At 41.5% G+C, this 17,050-nt stretch overlaps 1 protein-coding gene across 4 annotated transcripts in view; it reads right to left on the bottom strand.

The window, feature by feature from the left end:
* Nucleotides 1-4,780: 4,780 nt before the first annotated feature.
* The window catches only part of LOC139814115 (neurotrimin), a 278,622-nt gene continuing 266,352 nt past the window's right edge, over nt 4,781-17,050 (bottom strand). For 3 of the 4 annotated variants that reach the window (XM_071780135.1, XM_071780136.1, XM_071780138.1), the window contains one exon: nt 4,781-16,837. In XM_071780135.1, the coding sequence (XP_071636236.1) occupies nt 16,746-16,837 (92 nt within the window). In that variant the 3' untranslated portion in view covers nt 4,781-16,745. The remainder of the gene's footprint in view (nt 16,838-17,050) is intronic. The other variant, XM_071780137.1, reaches the window with a different exon arrangement.

Raw genomic sequence — 17,050 nt, 5'->3', positions numbered from 1 at the left:
GAGAGAACATGCGCCCATACACTTGCCGAGATCCCCAGAGAATCGTAACAATTTCTATTCGCCAAATATAATTCGTCACGTCGCGAACTGCGGAAATATATTCGTTACGTGGGCTCCCGCATTATACAAGCGCTGGTTTGGGAGTCATTCGAGGTTGGCCACGGTAAATTGCGACCGGTAATGTCAGTTCTTAATAACGGCACGCCAGCTGGTAATATCGATCCGTAAGCAGCCGTGGCGAGTGCGCGCGATCGTATTTTTCAGGCCTAGACCGCGCGCGCCGCGCCGATCGAGTACATCTGTTTACAGCCACTATACTGCAGTGTCGGCTCATACATTAATTAAGCACGACATGCATTCTCATTGCGCAATAACGGCTCTGCGACGCGCAATTTCGCGTCAAAAAATTCATTGTCGTATGTCCGTTCCTCTCCGCGAAGCCCTTCTTTTTTTAATTATTATTTAATTGACAAAAATCGAGGCGTCAGATTTTACTTAGGGCACTTTGTGCGCAGAATATCCAGTTTTTAATTTGTAACAATGTATCAAAGATTCTGTTTGAAAGACGTGCGTGAATTCTATGAAGAGCTGCTATATGCAGCGTGCTTCCCCAGGATTAGCCGAGAGCACAGTCCACGTCGATAATTCACCGAAATGCGCATTGCATTTGCCCGGTAAATATACCGGCGCTATACCTCGAGGTCCGCCCTTCGATTTCCATTCGTCGTCCCGCGCCGCAACAGCACCATTTGCGAGAGAGAGACAGAGAGAAAGAGAGAGAGAGAGAGAGAGAGGGGGGGAGGGAACGGACTTCCGCATTAACATAAACGTATTACGAGGCACCGACGACAAGTTAGAAAGCAAGAGCGCTCTAACGAGTGAAAAATCGACCGATATAGATCGTCGTCGTAACGTGTATAGCCTACTCGCTCTTCGTGAGTTAGGTCGTAACGAGTCCGGGGAAGAGGACTCTTTTCTTTTGCCTCCGTTGAGAAAAAGGCAGGCGCGATCTAATTACGGTGAGGGTAGCGAGCGAGTCGCGGGAATTCCCGGGGAAAACTCCGGACCTTTCTTCAGCAGCTCAGCAGGCGAGAGATTGTTGTTGCTGGTGCGATAGTCCGCGCTGGGGATGGCTCGATGCACTCTCTCGAGGTTGGATGGCAGCTTGCTCGATCGCTTGGTTGGTTGGCTCGGCTTGCTTGGCTGGCACTGCATGGTTACGATCGATGCCGCTAAAATTCAGCCGATACCGACGACATAATGAGAATGAATCGACCGACGACGGTCTAGGCTTCAAGATCGATTCTATATCGAAGGGTCGAAGAGGGATGTATGTACGATATGTACAAATGAACGCGAACGTATCTGCGCCAGCCGAGAGATAAACAGCCGGGTCGTCGGGAATTATGGTTCTTCGCCCCGCATTGTTTCTTCCTCAATCTTGTGAGCCAAAAATATATACGCCAATGTGAAAAGACGGCGAAAGGTTGGTAAAATAATAATAAACTTGGAATAATCCGCCTGATGGCTGAAGTGTACTTGCAGTATTTACACTATCTAATCGGATTGTGAAAATTAAACGTTCTTTGACGATATTATTTTAGTCTATCACGTATTCCCTCTTCCGTCTGATAAGTGCGCGCGAAAGTTCACGCAGTGGATATTCCTACGTTCGCTCGTTACAGTTTCTATCCCGGTGACAAGCCGCGTGTAAAACACATGCTCTGGGACTTATTTGCGATTACATACGAATGAATGCATCTAAATCCGTCCAATGCGAGAGCAACTGTAGAGCCGCGTGTCGATGTACATATTTTTCTCTTTCTCTTTGCACTCGATACGCGTGCAGATGGGGCAGCGTGCCAGAACGAGGGACCGAAGCGAGAGCGATGAAGGAAGAGAGAAAGAGAGAGAGGGAGAAAGAGAGAGAGCAGCGAGAGAACGAGCGAGCAGGAGAGATTCAGGGAGAGAGTGGAAATGAGATAGAAGTTGGTATAGCGAAGGAGAGGTCAGGTCGCTGGAGAGAAAGGGAGAGAAAGATAGAGCGAGAGAGGGTTAGGTATGAGAGGGAGTGGAGAAAGGGAGATCAGGAAAAGGGACGAAGAGCTGCCGGCAGAAGGGGTGGATGAGGAGGAGGAGGTGACGGTGGTGGAGAGAGGGGCAGATTTGACCCTGCTTGTGCACCTGGATAGGAGGCTGTAATCAATACCACAGAAAGCGCGCGCTGCGCCAGGCTCACCCCTTATCCGTCCACCTACCGATACCTGAATAAACGGTAGCACACGCAGAGTGCCCCCGTCTACTTGCGATTTCGTTTTCCGCGATACATAACAAATTATGTGTTGTCTGACGTATAATGAGCTCCGTTTTCGACCTGATTTGTGTGATACAGTCATTTGACATCATTGACGTATGTCTTTTCTTTCTTATATAGGACAACGAAAGATCAAAGGCTGCAAGGTAGCAGCTATATTTTATTTTCTTTCTGTTGTTATATTGTACATTTGTACGTGTTCGATTTTTATATTTTTACCGACGACGTGAAGAATTGATGAAGAAGTGAATTTAAATGGAAAGTTTTTGTGTGCATTGTCTAAAAAAAGTTTTGAGATTGAAAATCCTTACCAATTTTACGTTATATATATTTTTTTTGTGAAAAATTTCTTTATGAAAAGTATTAAATAAATTATAATTTATATTAGTAACGGATTTAAATTAATATATACTGTAGTATTCTCAAAGTTCTTATAAAATCATTTCGGTAATTGACATTGCCTCGTTTCTCTTGTATTGTATAAGACAATTTCTAAATTTATCTGTTTATTAAATCCGCTTGTTTATTTGCTTGCTTTCATTATATATTCTTCGCTGAAACAGATTGCATAATTTTCTTGTTGATGAATCTGTAATCCATGATTATGCGCCATAATTATTCCACGTTATAAGATTCTTTCATTAACTTGAAACCGATTTTTTTTCTAAAGAAAATTCTGATTGCATAGCATCTTCTTTCTCAATTTTTCAGTATCCGATATTAAATAACCCAGTAACTTAACTGTAAATTAAAATCCAGTTTAATTAAAATCTACTTAGAATAAGTCAAAGAGGATTTTGTCATCCATTAACAGCTCTGAAACCTAAATCACGAAATATATTATTCTTCAGTTTTATTCGCCTGTCACGTAATGATTGGTATTTTTATATTTTTTTTAAAAGAAAGGGCGTATATCGATTAAATCGCCTCTCCCGCCAAGATTTGACATCGCGGATTTTATGCAAGTCGTGATATGAGCAAGCTCATAGAATAATCGCCCAGAGTTTTCGAGCGGGGCGTTGGTCGCGACATTTGTATATGCCGCACGCGCGCCACATTCCTGCAAGTTTGTCGCAATGCATCTTCATTGCTACTTTTCATAGCGAGATGCTGTCTGAATGTGGAATCGCGCTTGTCTCAAAGAGACATATTTCGGTGTCGCGACATCTGGCGAAGTACGATCATTTATTTTAATGGCTTTCGTCTTTGCAGTCAAATCCGGGATACGAAATTTTAACACGTAACATTTTTCAGCTCTTCGTTCTCACGAGAAATATATTTTTATATAGATGTTAAAAAAATCTCGACTTTGATGTCTCATTACCTTTATGTGTGAGTATCGTCAGATTATAAAAAAGAAAGAATCTTTACGAGGAACATGAAAGTATTCAAAGATATTAGCAGCTCACTCAGAATAACGAGAATAAGCGCAAAAATATTTTGATGCAAAATTTCGAAAATATCACTTGAGATTTTGAATATATAAGGCGGAACGCCTCAGCCTGAATCTTTTACTTATTTTAAACGGCCAAGTTTTCGCAACACGGCGTTGGTAGCGCGTTGCAACACGAACATGCGATTGCACGCTATACACATGTGCGACTACAACAAATTAGTGGTCCCGGAATAAATTGAAAGGTTTAGCGGGACTCGACAGAGCAGAGGGGAATAGGTAATCGTCTGAGATCAGCTTAGGCCAAACCGCAGGTGGTCTAATTGCGAGCGAGCTTTCCCTTCGTGGTAATCGTGCGATGGGGATGTCATATTACACGTGTAGAGATAATGCATCGTCCATGCAAATTCGTGTCTTGCGTGTCTAACGTTTATCCTTCATCGGCGTCGTTCTCCCTCTCGCGCGAGATCCTCGAGTATGTGCCGACGATGGGTTAGTGGTGGTCAGGACCTCATATCGTTGATTTTAATTACACTATAATTATCGACGCTTGATTATTCCTCGAGTTTGACGTTACTCACTGTGCCTGGCCATTCTTTCGCAGAGATTGAGTGATCCATATTGTATGATCATTGTTTGACTAAACGTTCAATTATTTACGAATTACAATCCTAAACTCTCGATATTTCACTACATACATATATGCGTGCTTCGAAATTAAATCAATCAACGTCAATTAGAAATAAAAAAAATCGAATCTGGAATCTAATACATTTATAAATACATGAAATCTTTTTTTTGTTCTCCGCATTATTTTTTATTTATTTTCGATCGGCTATGAAATTTGTGTTTTAATAAACCATCGATGACGATAAATTGTAAGAAAATATCAAATCTTTCGTTGATAAAAAAATCAATTTTTACCTTCTCTTGCATTTACGATAGGAAACTAATTCTCTATACTGTAGGAATCATCGAGTATGGTTTTTTAATATCAATGTGCCAAAAATGATGAGTACTTACATTGTGTAGGGAGATAAATTTGCTGCGATGTCGTTGCAACACCAGAGCGATTTACTGTCGATAATTTATTTCTGATTATAGATACAATATACATCGTAGGCTAGACGAAACACTTATTAGGTATATTAGCCTATCTATAAATGGTACGATGTGAACGCAACACAACGAGTTAGGAATGTAAAACGGATAGAAACTTATTACACCGCCGCGTACAACGCGACGTGTTCGAGGAAACATAAGTCCGATCGATGAATGCGAGGATGATCTCTTTTATAGTTTTCTCGTATCCCACGTTAATACAGGGATTTACGTCCGCGCGTTCGAGCGAATACGTTCTGCGTGTTGTCTGTCTGTTGTCTGCGTATGCGTGTGTGAGTATATGCGTGTGTATGTACGCGTGGGTGTAAACGGCACCGTTTTTTTTTTCATTAAACATCATTGTCGCGACACATTTTATCACTCTTGTCTTATTTAATTTAATTAGCTACTCTCGCACGAGTGGAGAGTGTGATCGAAGTAGTTCGATATAATATTTACACGGCCACTTATTAGTAACGTCCAACACGCGGAACTGGCAGTGTTCCGATATGCGGTGCTCGATCCGATCTGTGCTTGATCTATTTCGGAATTTACTGGAAATATAAAATTGCTGATCCATAATTCTTGATTGACTTTCAGTATTCGCATTTACTATCCTCTTTCTATATCTGATATGAGTAGGAATTGAATTATATAAATTATCTTTTATAATTTACAGTTAAATTATTTCTCGTTATATTAAAAGCTATTAATTTAATGTTAAAATATTCTTGTATAAAATTATGCGCTATTGTATTAATTATTAAATATTAATTTAGTTTTAAGCAGAACAAATATCTTTAAAATATCATAGAAATTATCTTTTAAATCTATAAAATAAAATTTAAATATAGCAAATGTTAAAATTTCAACGATTAATTATTAACAAGGCAGACTTTATATACAATGAAAATCAAATCAGTTTCCAATATCTATTTTCAAAAAGTATTTTACGCCCACCATTTCGTGCGTGGCGGACGTCAGAATTTTTATCAAAACTGTACGTCATTTTCATTATCGCGTGCACTTTATCGGAACCGTTCATCGTTCGAGAGTCCATTACTAATTTCATATATATATATTCGCGATCCGACCGTTATTCTTCACAATTAACGGATACAACGGAGCTCTGCGATCCCATCTAAAATTCAAATCCGCGTAACCAACTATTCGTCGACAGATTCTTTTTCTCCTTCTCTCGCCATACTTACCTGCCGCCGTTGCATCAGATTAGATCACAAATCGAATCGCACCGCATTTCTTTGCGCTACTGATCGCGCGACGACGCGCGACGCCCATATCAGTCCGATAGCTCGACGTTCTTCCGATATTATCCCTCTCGCACCGGGGGCTCGCCGAGGGAGAGGTTCGACTTTGACGAGAATTTCCGCGTGGTTGGGGTCGCGAATGGAAGGCAAAGTTTTTTCGAAACTTCCACGAGCAGTTCCATTCGCGCGCCTTCTCATATTCGCGAGTTCGCTTTGATTCAACCTGACTATCTTTATTTCCCTCCATTCCCATCCCTTTTTCTCCACGGCCTTCTGTGATTCGCACGGTGGCAGCCCCTTTTCTTTTTTTACATGTAACGCATTCTAAATTTATTCTCTCTCTCGCTCCCTCTTTCTTTTTTGTCCTCTATCTCTGAAAGCTGATTTACGAAAGAGAGAGCCTTAAAGTTTCTCCGCTTTTTCTCGCCATCTTTCCGATCGGTTTCCCCCAATGCGAGATAAATCGCGCTTTTATACGTCACGTTTTCCCGCTTACTTACATATTCACAGCTATAATTTCGATCCTGTCTCCTTTCCGCGAGAGAGAGATCGGATAAGTCCAGACGAAGCTTCTCTCGGTCAGACCGGATTGATCACGCTTGGACGCCGGCATCCTGGCCGGAAGATCTTGTCTTCTCGGGATATTGACATATTTACAATATGTGGAGTTTTGTGAATTATTCTAGTTTCGCATGTGTGTGATTGTTGATACCTTCAACGATAGCGTATCAGAATATTGTGTTGCGCGAACATATGACGCGCATTATTTAGGAAGGAATCAGTCGACAGTGGTTTTTTTATTGTTAATCCGATAGGGATTGTCGGTTGGTTCCTTTCTCTCTGTAAGAAGATCCACATAATTCTTTCATCTAGATTTATCTGAAGAGCCCAAGTCAAATATCAATTAAATGCTAAAAATGCTGATTTTCTGAATTACAGTGAAAAGCACAACAAATTTCATTGTTTCAGAAATATCGTTTAGTAATTTATTATCTCGAATTGTCTAAAATTTACATTAATAACTTGATATCTCTTAAACGACAAATTTGAAATATTTTTTTGCCGTAATTCAGGATATTAGTTTATCAAAATAGTATCTAGTTAATATCCGACTTTCGCTCTTCGATCGCATATGTCTCGAAATCACGTTGACATAAATGCTAACAAAAGTCGATTCAATATCGACACCGTTGACGATTGTATCGGAAGTGGTCATTTGAAGGAAGCGAATCCTCAAGTATTGCAGAGGCGTCCCGCGCATTCATGCAATCAGAAATTTTTCGACGCGGTTTGATATTTCGCGCAGTTTATCCGCGTGCGATTTCCATGAGCAAACGCGCACGGAAATATAGAAAAAGTATGAAAGAGAGAAGAGAGAAGAGAGAGAAAGAGAGAGAGAGAGAGAGAGAAATAAATTATAAAATAAAAGAGAGAAAGCGAGCGTCATAATTATCACGCGGCAACACCGTTGTAGATCATTAAAAAACAACTCACTCTTATTCACGTCTGGCCTGCTAAAGGTTAATGAGAGCGTTCGCGGGTATGCAGCGGCAAATCGAATATCGGAAAAGTGATCACGCGCTCGGTTCTGCTCATACATACGTACGTACATTCGCGCACACATGGAAACATGGAATATTTTAAGATTACGTTAAAGCTATCCGATCTGGCACGCAGCCATCTTTGGTGGCCATGTCATGCGGCGATTTCGTACGAGATTTACGAATGTAATTAGCACAGGCACACTCTTTCATCCACTGGCAGATACAGAGTTTCTTTTTCTCTCCCTCTTCCTCTCTCTCTTTCTCTTTCTCTCTTTCTCTTTCTCTCTCTTTCCGAGGTTTCAATGGAAATTTATTTATTTTTTCAATACTTTTGCTGTCTAATTCATGCATCATCTTGGCCTGGTCAAGATTGTATTAAAAAAAATGTTAATTATATAATGAAGTTCTGGAAATCTTTTATCTCGATGGCCGGGTTGTTGAGAATCTCCTAGATCTGCCGCTGATTTAGTCATGGGCACACAAGGCGAAAATTACCTCGCATGCATACAAATTCACTGTCGAGTTCCGTTGGTTTAAAGTGAGGAATTTTTCGTCTTCCTCTGGTATCGACTTGATGCAATTGTTACAACAACAATATGTTATCTTACGGTGACACGTGCGCATGACGTCGGTAACATTTGCATTTAAGTCACATTGCCGCTCGATTTACTGAATTACCTGCGGTGTTTCACATTGTACGTAATGTAATTACGGTGCAGCACATCACGATGTGTTGCCTCTTCGTCGCGCTCGGTAGAGTTTATTTATGACGCCTAACGTTACACACTAAATCCCGACGTTACTTCCCTTGACTTTTAATATTCATCGTCACCGTAGTGATCAAGATTGTATACACTTGCATACACGCATACACGCCCGCACGCACGCATGCACGCACGAATACATACACAGGCATATCGTACAAAATGAATCGTGTATACTGCATGTATAGTGATAAATGCGATAACGTCGCAATCGTCATATTGTCGAGACCAACTAAACAACTAAACGGGCTTTTAAGTACATATTTACATACGAGAGAAGTATAGTGTCGATCGAAAGTCCGTTGTCGACAAAGGTGATGGTTTGTTGTGCGCGTATGCCAGATAGCATGTTTAATGTTCGTTTAATTCGTCAAATTCTGGTGAATTCCGCCCGAGCGAGATGTGTGTGTAACGCGCGAGCGGAAAATGCAGATTGCGTGTATCAATGCTTGGCGTCGTGGTCATTGATTTAATCGTCGAAATTAGGCTGAGGGACTGCCCGCATTCGGTTTTCCATGACCTGCGTGTGCGCATGATTATTATGTGAATATTGTACGGAACTGAATATCATTAAACGATAACTGCTCGATTATGCGTCATTAATTCCGTTATTATGAACCGTCCATTATAGGAACGTATGATATTAACGCGCTAAATCTTTATCGCGTTTTATCTCTTTTATGTTGCACTAACCGTGTTCGAACTATCGAAGGGTATTTCACGAAATCTTGAGATATATCTCGATCTTCATGCGATATATAATTCCACTTTTAATTACGATATATTTTACGATTTAACAAAATCGGATATGAATCGGATGTGAATATACGTGTAAGAGATGACGATTCTCATCATGTTTCACCACGTTTGTTTGAATTAATTAACGTTCAGTTTTAACGAAACGATCTAAACGTAATGAGAGTTCTTGTCTTCAATATCGGCGACGAAGATATAATGTTTGAGGAAACGCGAAAGGTTAAGTAAATCTTTTTACGTCTCGTGGTCTCGCACATCGAACGCTAACGAGTCGTCATCATCGTATGTCGCGTCTCACACTTGATATAGCGCACCCAATGCGTCGATTTTTTATAAATCGTCACCTAAAATTCTCTTCCTCGTCGGCGCATCGAGCTGCATACTAATTCGTGTCATGCCGAACAAACGAAAGTGGTTTTTCGCATTTTTTTTTTCGTTTTTCTGTTTATACTCTTTTTTTGTCTCGCTGGTCAGATTTTCGAATCAAAAGTATACACATCGCAGCGTAGTTATTGGAAATTTGCACATGCGAAAAATTGGCAAATATACAGTCGACCAAAAGAAGGTCGATCGATAGATTCTGTTGTACAACGATAATTGAAAATAAAAGTTTTCCAATGAGTGCTTAGTATTTTGATAAATCGAACATTATTACGTACATTTATATAGAAGTCTTTGCATCGCTGTCATTGGATATTGGAAAAATAAAATTGACATTCCAATCGCGATGTAGGTATCTTACAGTTAACTGAAATGATCGATTAAAGAAGATAGAAGAAATAAATATTGCGTAAACATGAGGCAGATCGATTTGTCGATGCCAATATTCGACGACGCAAGAATACGTTTGGTCTGGTTTGGCTTTTTTCATTTTGTTCACGTACGTCAGTCACCTTCGGAACTTTATCCACAAGGAACATTATTGTTTATAGCGAATCAAGATAATCGATCAAAAGCAGAAAAGATAAATATTGCATGTAACTGTTGAACGATAGAATTTGTCGAATATTGGACGAACGGACGCATCGTCTGACTTTTTTCACTTGTTTCTTTCGCGCGACAATCAGTTTCGCCTACTCGCATAATTACATTTCTCGCTCGAGATACGTTCTCTCAAGCATCGAGACTCGACGAATCGTAATGGAGAATTTCCTTTACGAGTACGGGTACGAGCTTATTTGAGCGTGCACCACTGATACCGAAGGTGGAATAACGAAACCGCGGCACGCACCACTTCTTTTATTTGCGTATCCTGCTATCCGAATGAAAAACGGCAACCGCCCGTCGCGGCTCTAAGCGTATCGCGCCTCTCCATAGTCTCCATGTTAACTGTTACGCGATTATTCGTTTTTTTCCCCACGTTCTCGTTCTTTCTTTCTCTATTCTTCTATCTCAGTCCGCGTATTCTAGTCTCGACGTTCACATCCAGTATTATGCGGGAGCGGCATCGCGGCAGTGGAATCTAAGTACTGCGCGCAGTCGACGGGCGCACCGATTGTCGCTGAATACTAACGCGCATCGCGACTACCAGGCACGATTCAATCCGCTTTTTAATACAACTATTTAAGGTGTAAATTAAAACCGTGCAGCACCGAGTGACTGGCTGTTGTAAAAATTCACGGAGAATTGCCGTCATATGATTTTTTCCACACGTGAAATTGCATTTTGACCGATATAGGCATTTCGTTCTCGTGAGCATCCATGTTTTGCGAATCCGCTTTGGCAGCGGCCGTTTCGGTTCTCGAGGGGTGATGCTGGTATAAAAACCGTATAAAGTTACTTTACAAACTTTATAAACTGCTAAGCGGACAGATCCATCTCTCTAGCTGCGGAAGAGACATGGAATGCGCAGGATAGGTAAAAATTTAATCCGTAATTGTGTATCGCTCGTGTTCGTGTCGAATTTAAAAACGATGCGCGTCCACTTGGATATTTTGCGATGCGACACCAACGCGATCGTAAATATACTATATCATCAGCTTTTATCCCTAGGTCGTAGACAACATAATGAACACTGACATTTTCCAAACGCGAATGTCCTTTGATATTTTTTCTCTGGAGGAAATACTCTCGTCGAATTACTTTCGTCGCGATAAAGAAGCTATTGTCCAACCGATCTAGAAATAGACTTGCGATATGAAGGAACAGACGAGGGTCCTCTTATCTCTCTCTGGACAGACGTCCTTTCGTTCCCGACCCGACGTACCCGGCTCGGTATCGTTTTCGGCCAATGTTCCGTTCGAGAAACGCGCAACGACGTCGTTCGCCGAGTGAGTTTGCTACGTCGACTTTGTAACGCGACTCTAATTCGCGGCGGTAACGACCTCGCTGCTGCGCTTGTAACCGGAGTCGGAAATTATACCGACGTTTAGTTTTGCTCCTTAATGAGTGGCGCGCTCTTCGGAGAAGAGGTTGTCGGACGATGTACTTCGCGGACCTAAGTATCTAACATAAATGACGATGTAAATTGACTCAAGTGGCAGATTAAGTTAGAAGATTTCGCTCTTCTGTATGTTTATTCCCTTGATGACGCGTTTATTGTTATATTTACGACGTAAGATGCGAACATTTTCAGGAACTGGAATTTACACTTTTTAATCTTTATTCGATTCGCGTATCTATTTGTTCTTACGAATGTAAAGAAGAAACCATTTGCCATTTATTCCTTTGGTTCATGCCGATGAAGTTATTGTAAAAAAAATTATGTTTCATCTATCAAAGAATTTTATCAAATAATCACTAAAAATTGCCTTTCCTTTGATTCGAAAAGAAAATGTTCGAACAAAACTGATTTCTTTTTTATTTAACTTTTATGTAATAGTTTGCATTTTATGAAGATAACGTTTGACGTTGATCATATTTTTCTGATTGTCTCATTCACTCGAATAGAAATACGATTACGTACGAACAATTCGTATAAAGACAGTCGGCAAAGTAACAATCAGAAATGAAACAATAACATTTACTCCGTTGACGTAATATGAGAAAAAGTGCCGCTCATTTTTAATTAAAGCCGGTTGGCTGCACGTACGCGGAGCTGCGGACGTCCCGGAAAAGCGAAACGAGAGGAAAAACGAGCACGTCCGACCGAGCGCGAGCATATAGAGAGTCTCGTTTGCCGGTCACGAACGGCATTCTCATGTCGGATGCTATTATAGTAAAGAATAAAAGTGGATGGAAATACCAAGAAACGACGATAGGCACGCGTTGCATGCACCCTGAACCTCCGGTATTGCGCAGCGTCATGTTCACTTCCGAGTTCCGAGGCTCTCTATCCCCTCTATCCACGATTGAAAATGTATCGAAGAATACGATGTTCTATACAATAGAACACTTCGTACAGTCAGCTAGCGATCTTGAATTATTACAATGCCTCGAAATCACGTTCGTACATAAATCAGCCACATCCTTCGCGTAGAAAAGTCGAGAAAAGCTCCATGTTTAACCCTTTTTACTAAAAGCCATGCTACGGTGGCTTTTATCGCACGTTCGCTATATACGGAGAGTCTATAAATTTTTAATGTAAGTTTCTTTTATCGCCGATTTATGTGATTTGTACAAATATATTAATTGCGCGATACAATAAACATATTTTATTATTACGCTCGAATTATAAACACGTGGAAACAAGTATAGTGCTCTTATAGCAAGCCGTTGTAAGCCGTTGTAAGCTTTCCATTCTGCGTCATCGTGAAAATATTGGAGCCATCTAATATGCGTCGATATCTGCCGATTTTATCTTCCGATTGTCGCATTGGGCGCAATTTTGCATCTTGAGATATATACATTTCGGATACACTCGCGAGATGATACTTTCCGTCATATGAAACGTCGAATTAATACCCTCGATCGATGTTTGACCGCGTTAATCCAGTGCTTGTGCGGGGCACACAGGTATGTGTGAGTGAATACACGCGCGAGAGCGTACAGAGTACGAAGCCGAGCGTGCATCGCGTCCGCTTGGAGAACCTCGATGCCGACATAATGCGACGTACCTCACCTTTAACTTGATAAATTAAGGCGGATCGGCGAGTGTGTCGCTCACCACCTCTCTCTTCTCCGACTCATATCCCACCCTCGCACTCTTTTTTTCCCTGTCGTAATCCGGTAACCGCCTGATTTTTTCCGGCCAGCAGGAAGAATGGAGAAGTAACCGGTCGTGGATGGGAGACAACGGAGGAAGGGTCCACTAAACGTTCACCTCCGGTCGAGGGGCCGAGGCTTGGGCCGAGGGGCCGAGGTCGCTATCTTTTTACCCGGGAAATAAGGGGCTAGAGACAGGGACTTGATTATCCGGTCGACGACGACGACAAGAGGCGTTCTTACGCGTGGTCGAGCCATTGTATTACTGGTCATTGAAAACTTTTTTAATCACGTTCTTCCGTTGCGGATACTAGATATTGTTCGTCTTTCGCACTCACGCACACGCGCTTTCGAGGCTCAAGGCGTTTACCCGCACTTTTCATTTTGTTTTCATTCATTATTCATATTTTCTGCTACCATTTACTCCCGTTCGCGTTTGCGACAGCTCGAAGTTTTATTAATAGTTACGAACCCGACGTCGTCGACGATGGTGAAACGCGGTGTCGTACTGAATTATGCGCCGTCCCGAACAAGAAGTCGTTTACGAGTTCCTAAATGTATTTTAAATCGGTCGCCGACTATAATAGCTATTCACGCGCATCCTGATCGGTCGTAGTCAGTAGACGAGAAATATCTAAATGTTATATCTTTTGATTTCCGTTGAAAAGATTGATAGAACCAAAGAATTATATAAAATTTTGCGAGAGTGCTTTTTAATAAAGTCATCTTTAAACGATCATACATTTTGATGACATATATGGAAATAAGTTCATCAAGTTATATCGATTTTTGCAAGAATTTTTGGAATCGTCCTTTCAGCAGTTTCAAATATATGTACTTAAATGTACTTAAAATAAATTTTGCAAATTTTTAATGCGATTCAAGAACGGTAGATTGAAAGAAAACGATGAGTGATGCGTTCTTCCGTAATGACTTTTACGTGTTTCAACGAGAGATAGACGAAATACGTGCAATATAAGAAACAAATGGCACAGCAATAGCGGGAGCGAGAATTATGAGTCACGTTGAGGACATCGCGCAGAAATTCAATATTATACTCCAAGTTCTCCGTACTACTCGTAAAGACAAATAGACAATTGTTTGAAAAAAGAAAATTGCGAGAGCTAATTGAATCGGACGCATCTCGCATCTTTCGCGCGTACTTGATTGATTAGAACGATGCGTTCTCGTTGCTACTCTCACCGCGTACACCATTCTTGCGCTCGCTCGCGTGCACGCTATATACTATATACGGATTGCACGCATGACCGACTTTTCTTCATTATCTTCCGCCTTCTACAGAAATGCTCCCCCGAGAAGTAGGAAAATAAATTCACTTGATATCTCGCGATGTTTTTTTTACCAACACGGACGGGTCCGTGACGGTAAAAAAAATACAGGATTGCGTAAACAATGCAAATACATACGTGGAGAAAGAAAGATTCTACATATTTGAATTAATTAAGAGGATTTCATTTTAATCCCATGCTGTAAAATATTTTCATCCGACGTTCCATGCATGCTGCTTTATTTCTATTAATTCTGACAGAAAGAAATGCATTTACAAAATTTAATTTGCTTTATGACAAAGATATGATCGTTAGTCGAAATCCCAAAATCTTGCAAACGGTATGATAAATTTCACTTGCATATTGCTTTAAAAATATACCGCTGTCGATTGTAGTTCCATTAATATTAATATTTCACGAAAAATCTTTTCCTTCATTGTTGTCACATAAATGTTTTTTTGCTTTGTGACGTAAAAGATTCCGTTCTTCCTCGAATTTTTGTAACGCATCAAATAACGCGATTGAATTTAATGCAAATATCATTATACACGATGAATCTCGCTTTGTCTCTGCACCTTTTGAGGTAACTGTCGGAACAGAAGTGTAATTACTGCTGAATTTCATAACGCGCAATTTCTATTTCGCGTAAGCTAATTGCGCCGACGTTCCACGATTGTCAAGTAGCATGCGATCGTGTTTCGTGTTTGGTCGAGAATAAATCCAAGAAATAATCCGAAAATCGCTATCTGCCATCAATCGATAATCGCGTGCGATACAGGCCGAGGCCACAGGCTTTTATCGGCCGCTAATTGATTTCGAGATGCCGCGCGGAAGAAAAGGAAAGAAGCAAAAAGAAAAGATGAGAAAAGAGCCGAGACGCGCGATCCGATTACGCGGTAATCGCCTCCGCAATACCTTCCGGTCTCGGCGTAGAAATTCGAGATTTCGCTCCTCACCAATGGCCAGAAATGCGGCGTCAATATTGGAACACGAGACTGGAGGATCGACAAAAGGTTCCTTGTGCATGCCGCCGGGGAAGAATCGGTATATCATGGTACACAGAGGTGCACACTGGTCGTAGTGACCGATGGTCACACAGGCGTGGATTCCGAAGTGTATACTTGGTCAAAGCCGCGGTTGCATGGCAACGATTCGTTCTGTCGTCCTCGATGCACTCGCCGTCAGCCTTGCCAGTTGAAAGTCCATGAGCCAGCACTGTCGGCAGACGCTTCGAGTTCATTCGAATTAATCGCGGAGAGAAAGGCGAGCGCTGGCAACGCATACTTCTCCGTGTTCTCGACCGCTCTTCGCTTATACGTGCTATACGTTCGCCCTTTCCACCTTTCGCTCTATCTGTGTTGTGTACAAGATGTCCCAAAAGACTCACGTCGTTTCCTCGAACCAGAGGTATTTGCAATCGTACCGAAAAGAGAGTCGATTGTTTCGAGGATTTCTAAGTTGCGAATGATCGGAATTTGAGGATCTTCGGCGAAATATAAACGAGTTAAAGGGAAAGTTACGTTCCAATGCTTTTAAGAACTTGAGAAGAATGTTAAATCAAGGACCAATCAGAGCGGAATGTTTAAATAAAACTTATGAAACGATGTGTGAAAATACGCGATTACGGCAACATCTTGAATGCCATAATTTCAATCGCACTTTATTCAGTTTCATCAACGTGGAATTGTGTGCTTTATCCGACGAATAATTGTACTCACCCGTGTGTTTTTCGATCAACAGCGTCAAGTTTGTGATTTTATTCACGAATAAGCAATCTGTCGTTAATAAAACCGATCGTTCATCGACGGTTATTATGTAACGGAATTTCATGATGTACATATTTCTTTTACGTGTATTATCGTACGTATATTCGCAGTCCCGAATCGCGCGCGGTCACATCGCTAAAAGAATCGTCCACTGATCGTCGCGCTGCCCTTCCGGACACGTCGTCGTCGCTCGGTTGCATCGACAAACGGCGCGTCGTTGCGAAAGAGTTCATCGTTCCGGTGCACAGTCAAAAGCGTCCCCATCGGATGCACATCGTCGCACGTATCTCGCCGCAGCTTCCATGACACCTGAGCAATGTTCGCGCAACTCGTGACGGAAATACTTCTCTCTTTCTCTCTCTTTCACACTCACTCTCTCATTCATTCATTTGTTCTTTCTCTCTTTTTCTTCGCTCGAAAGTGCCTTCCGATTTCTCCTTTCGAGAATGCGCGATGGAATGGAGCAATTAGTAAAGTAGCAGACACAGGCAGAGCAGAAGGGAGTACAGCCTCGGTTGCTTGGCCTGACCGCCGTGTTGCATTGCCGCGGGATACTCTCCTGAAACAGAGGGCAACACTTAAATTTTCTGAAGACCCGCGGCACTTGGCATTCTTGCCCTCCTCTCCCTTCCTTCACATTGCTCTTTTTGTTGCTCAGTCGAAATGGAATGCAATTTAGCTAATTATTTCCCGTAATTGGCGCGGTTTCTCCTTGACGAGATGCATTCTCGCATCTCAAAAAGAGAATTTGCCACTTCTAGATGAGTTACAT

The sequence above is a fragment of the Temnothorax longispinosus genome, chromosome 6 (assembly GCF_030848805.1).
Source record: "Temnothorax longispinosus isolate EJ_2023e chromosome 6, Tlon_JGU_v1, whole genome shotgun sequence".
Lineage (NCBI taxonomy): Eukaryota > Metazoa > Arthropoda > Insecta > Hymenoptera > Formicidae > Temnothorax > Temnothorax longispinosus.
Note: the sequence above shows the minus strand (reverse complement) of the source record. Positions and strands in the feature narration are given on the sequence as shown.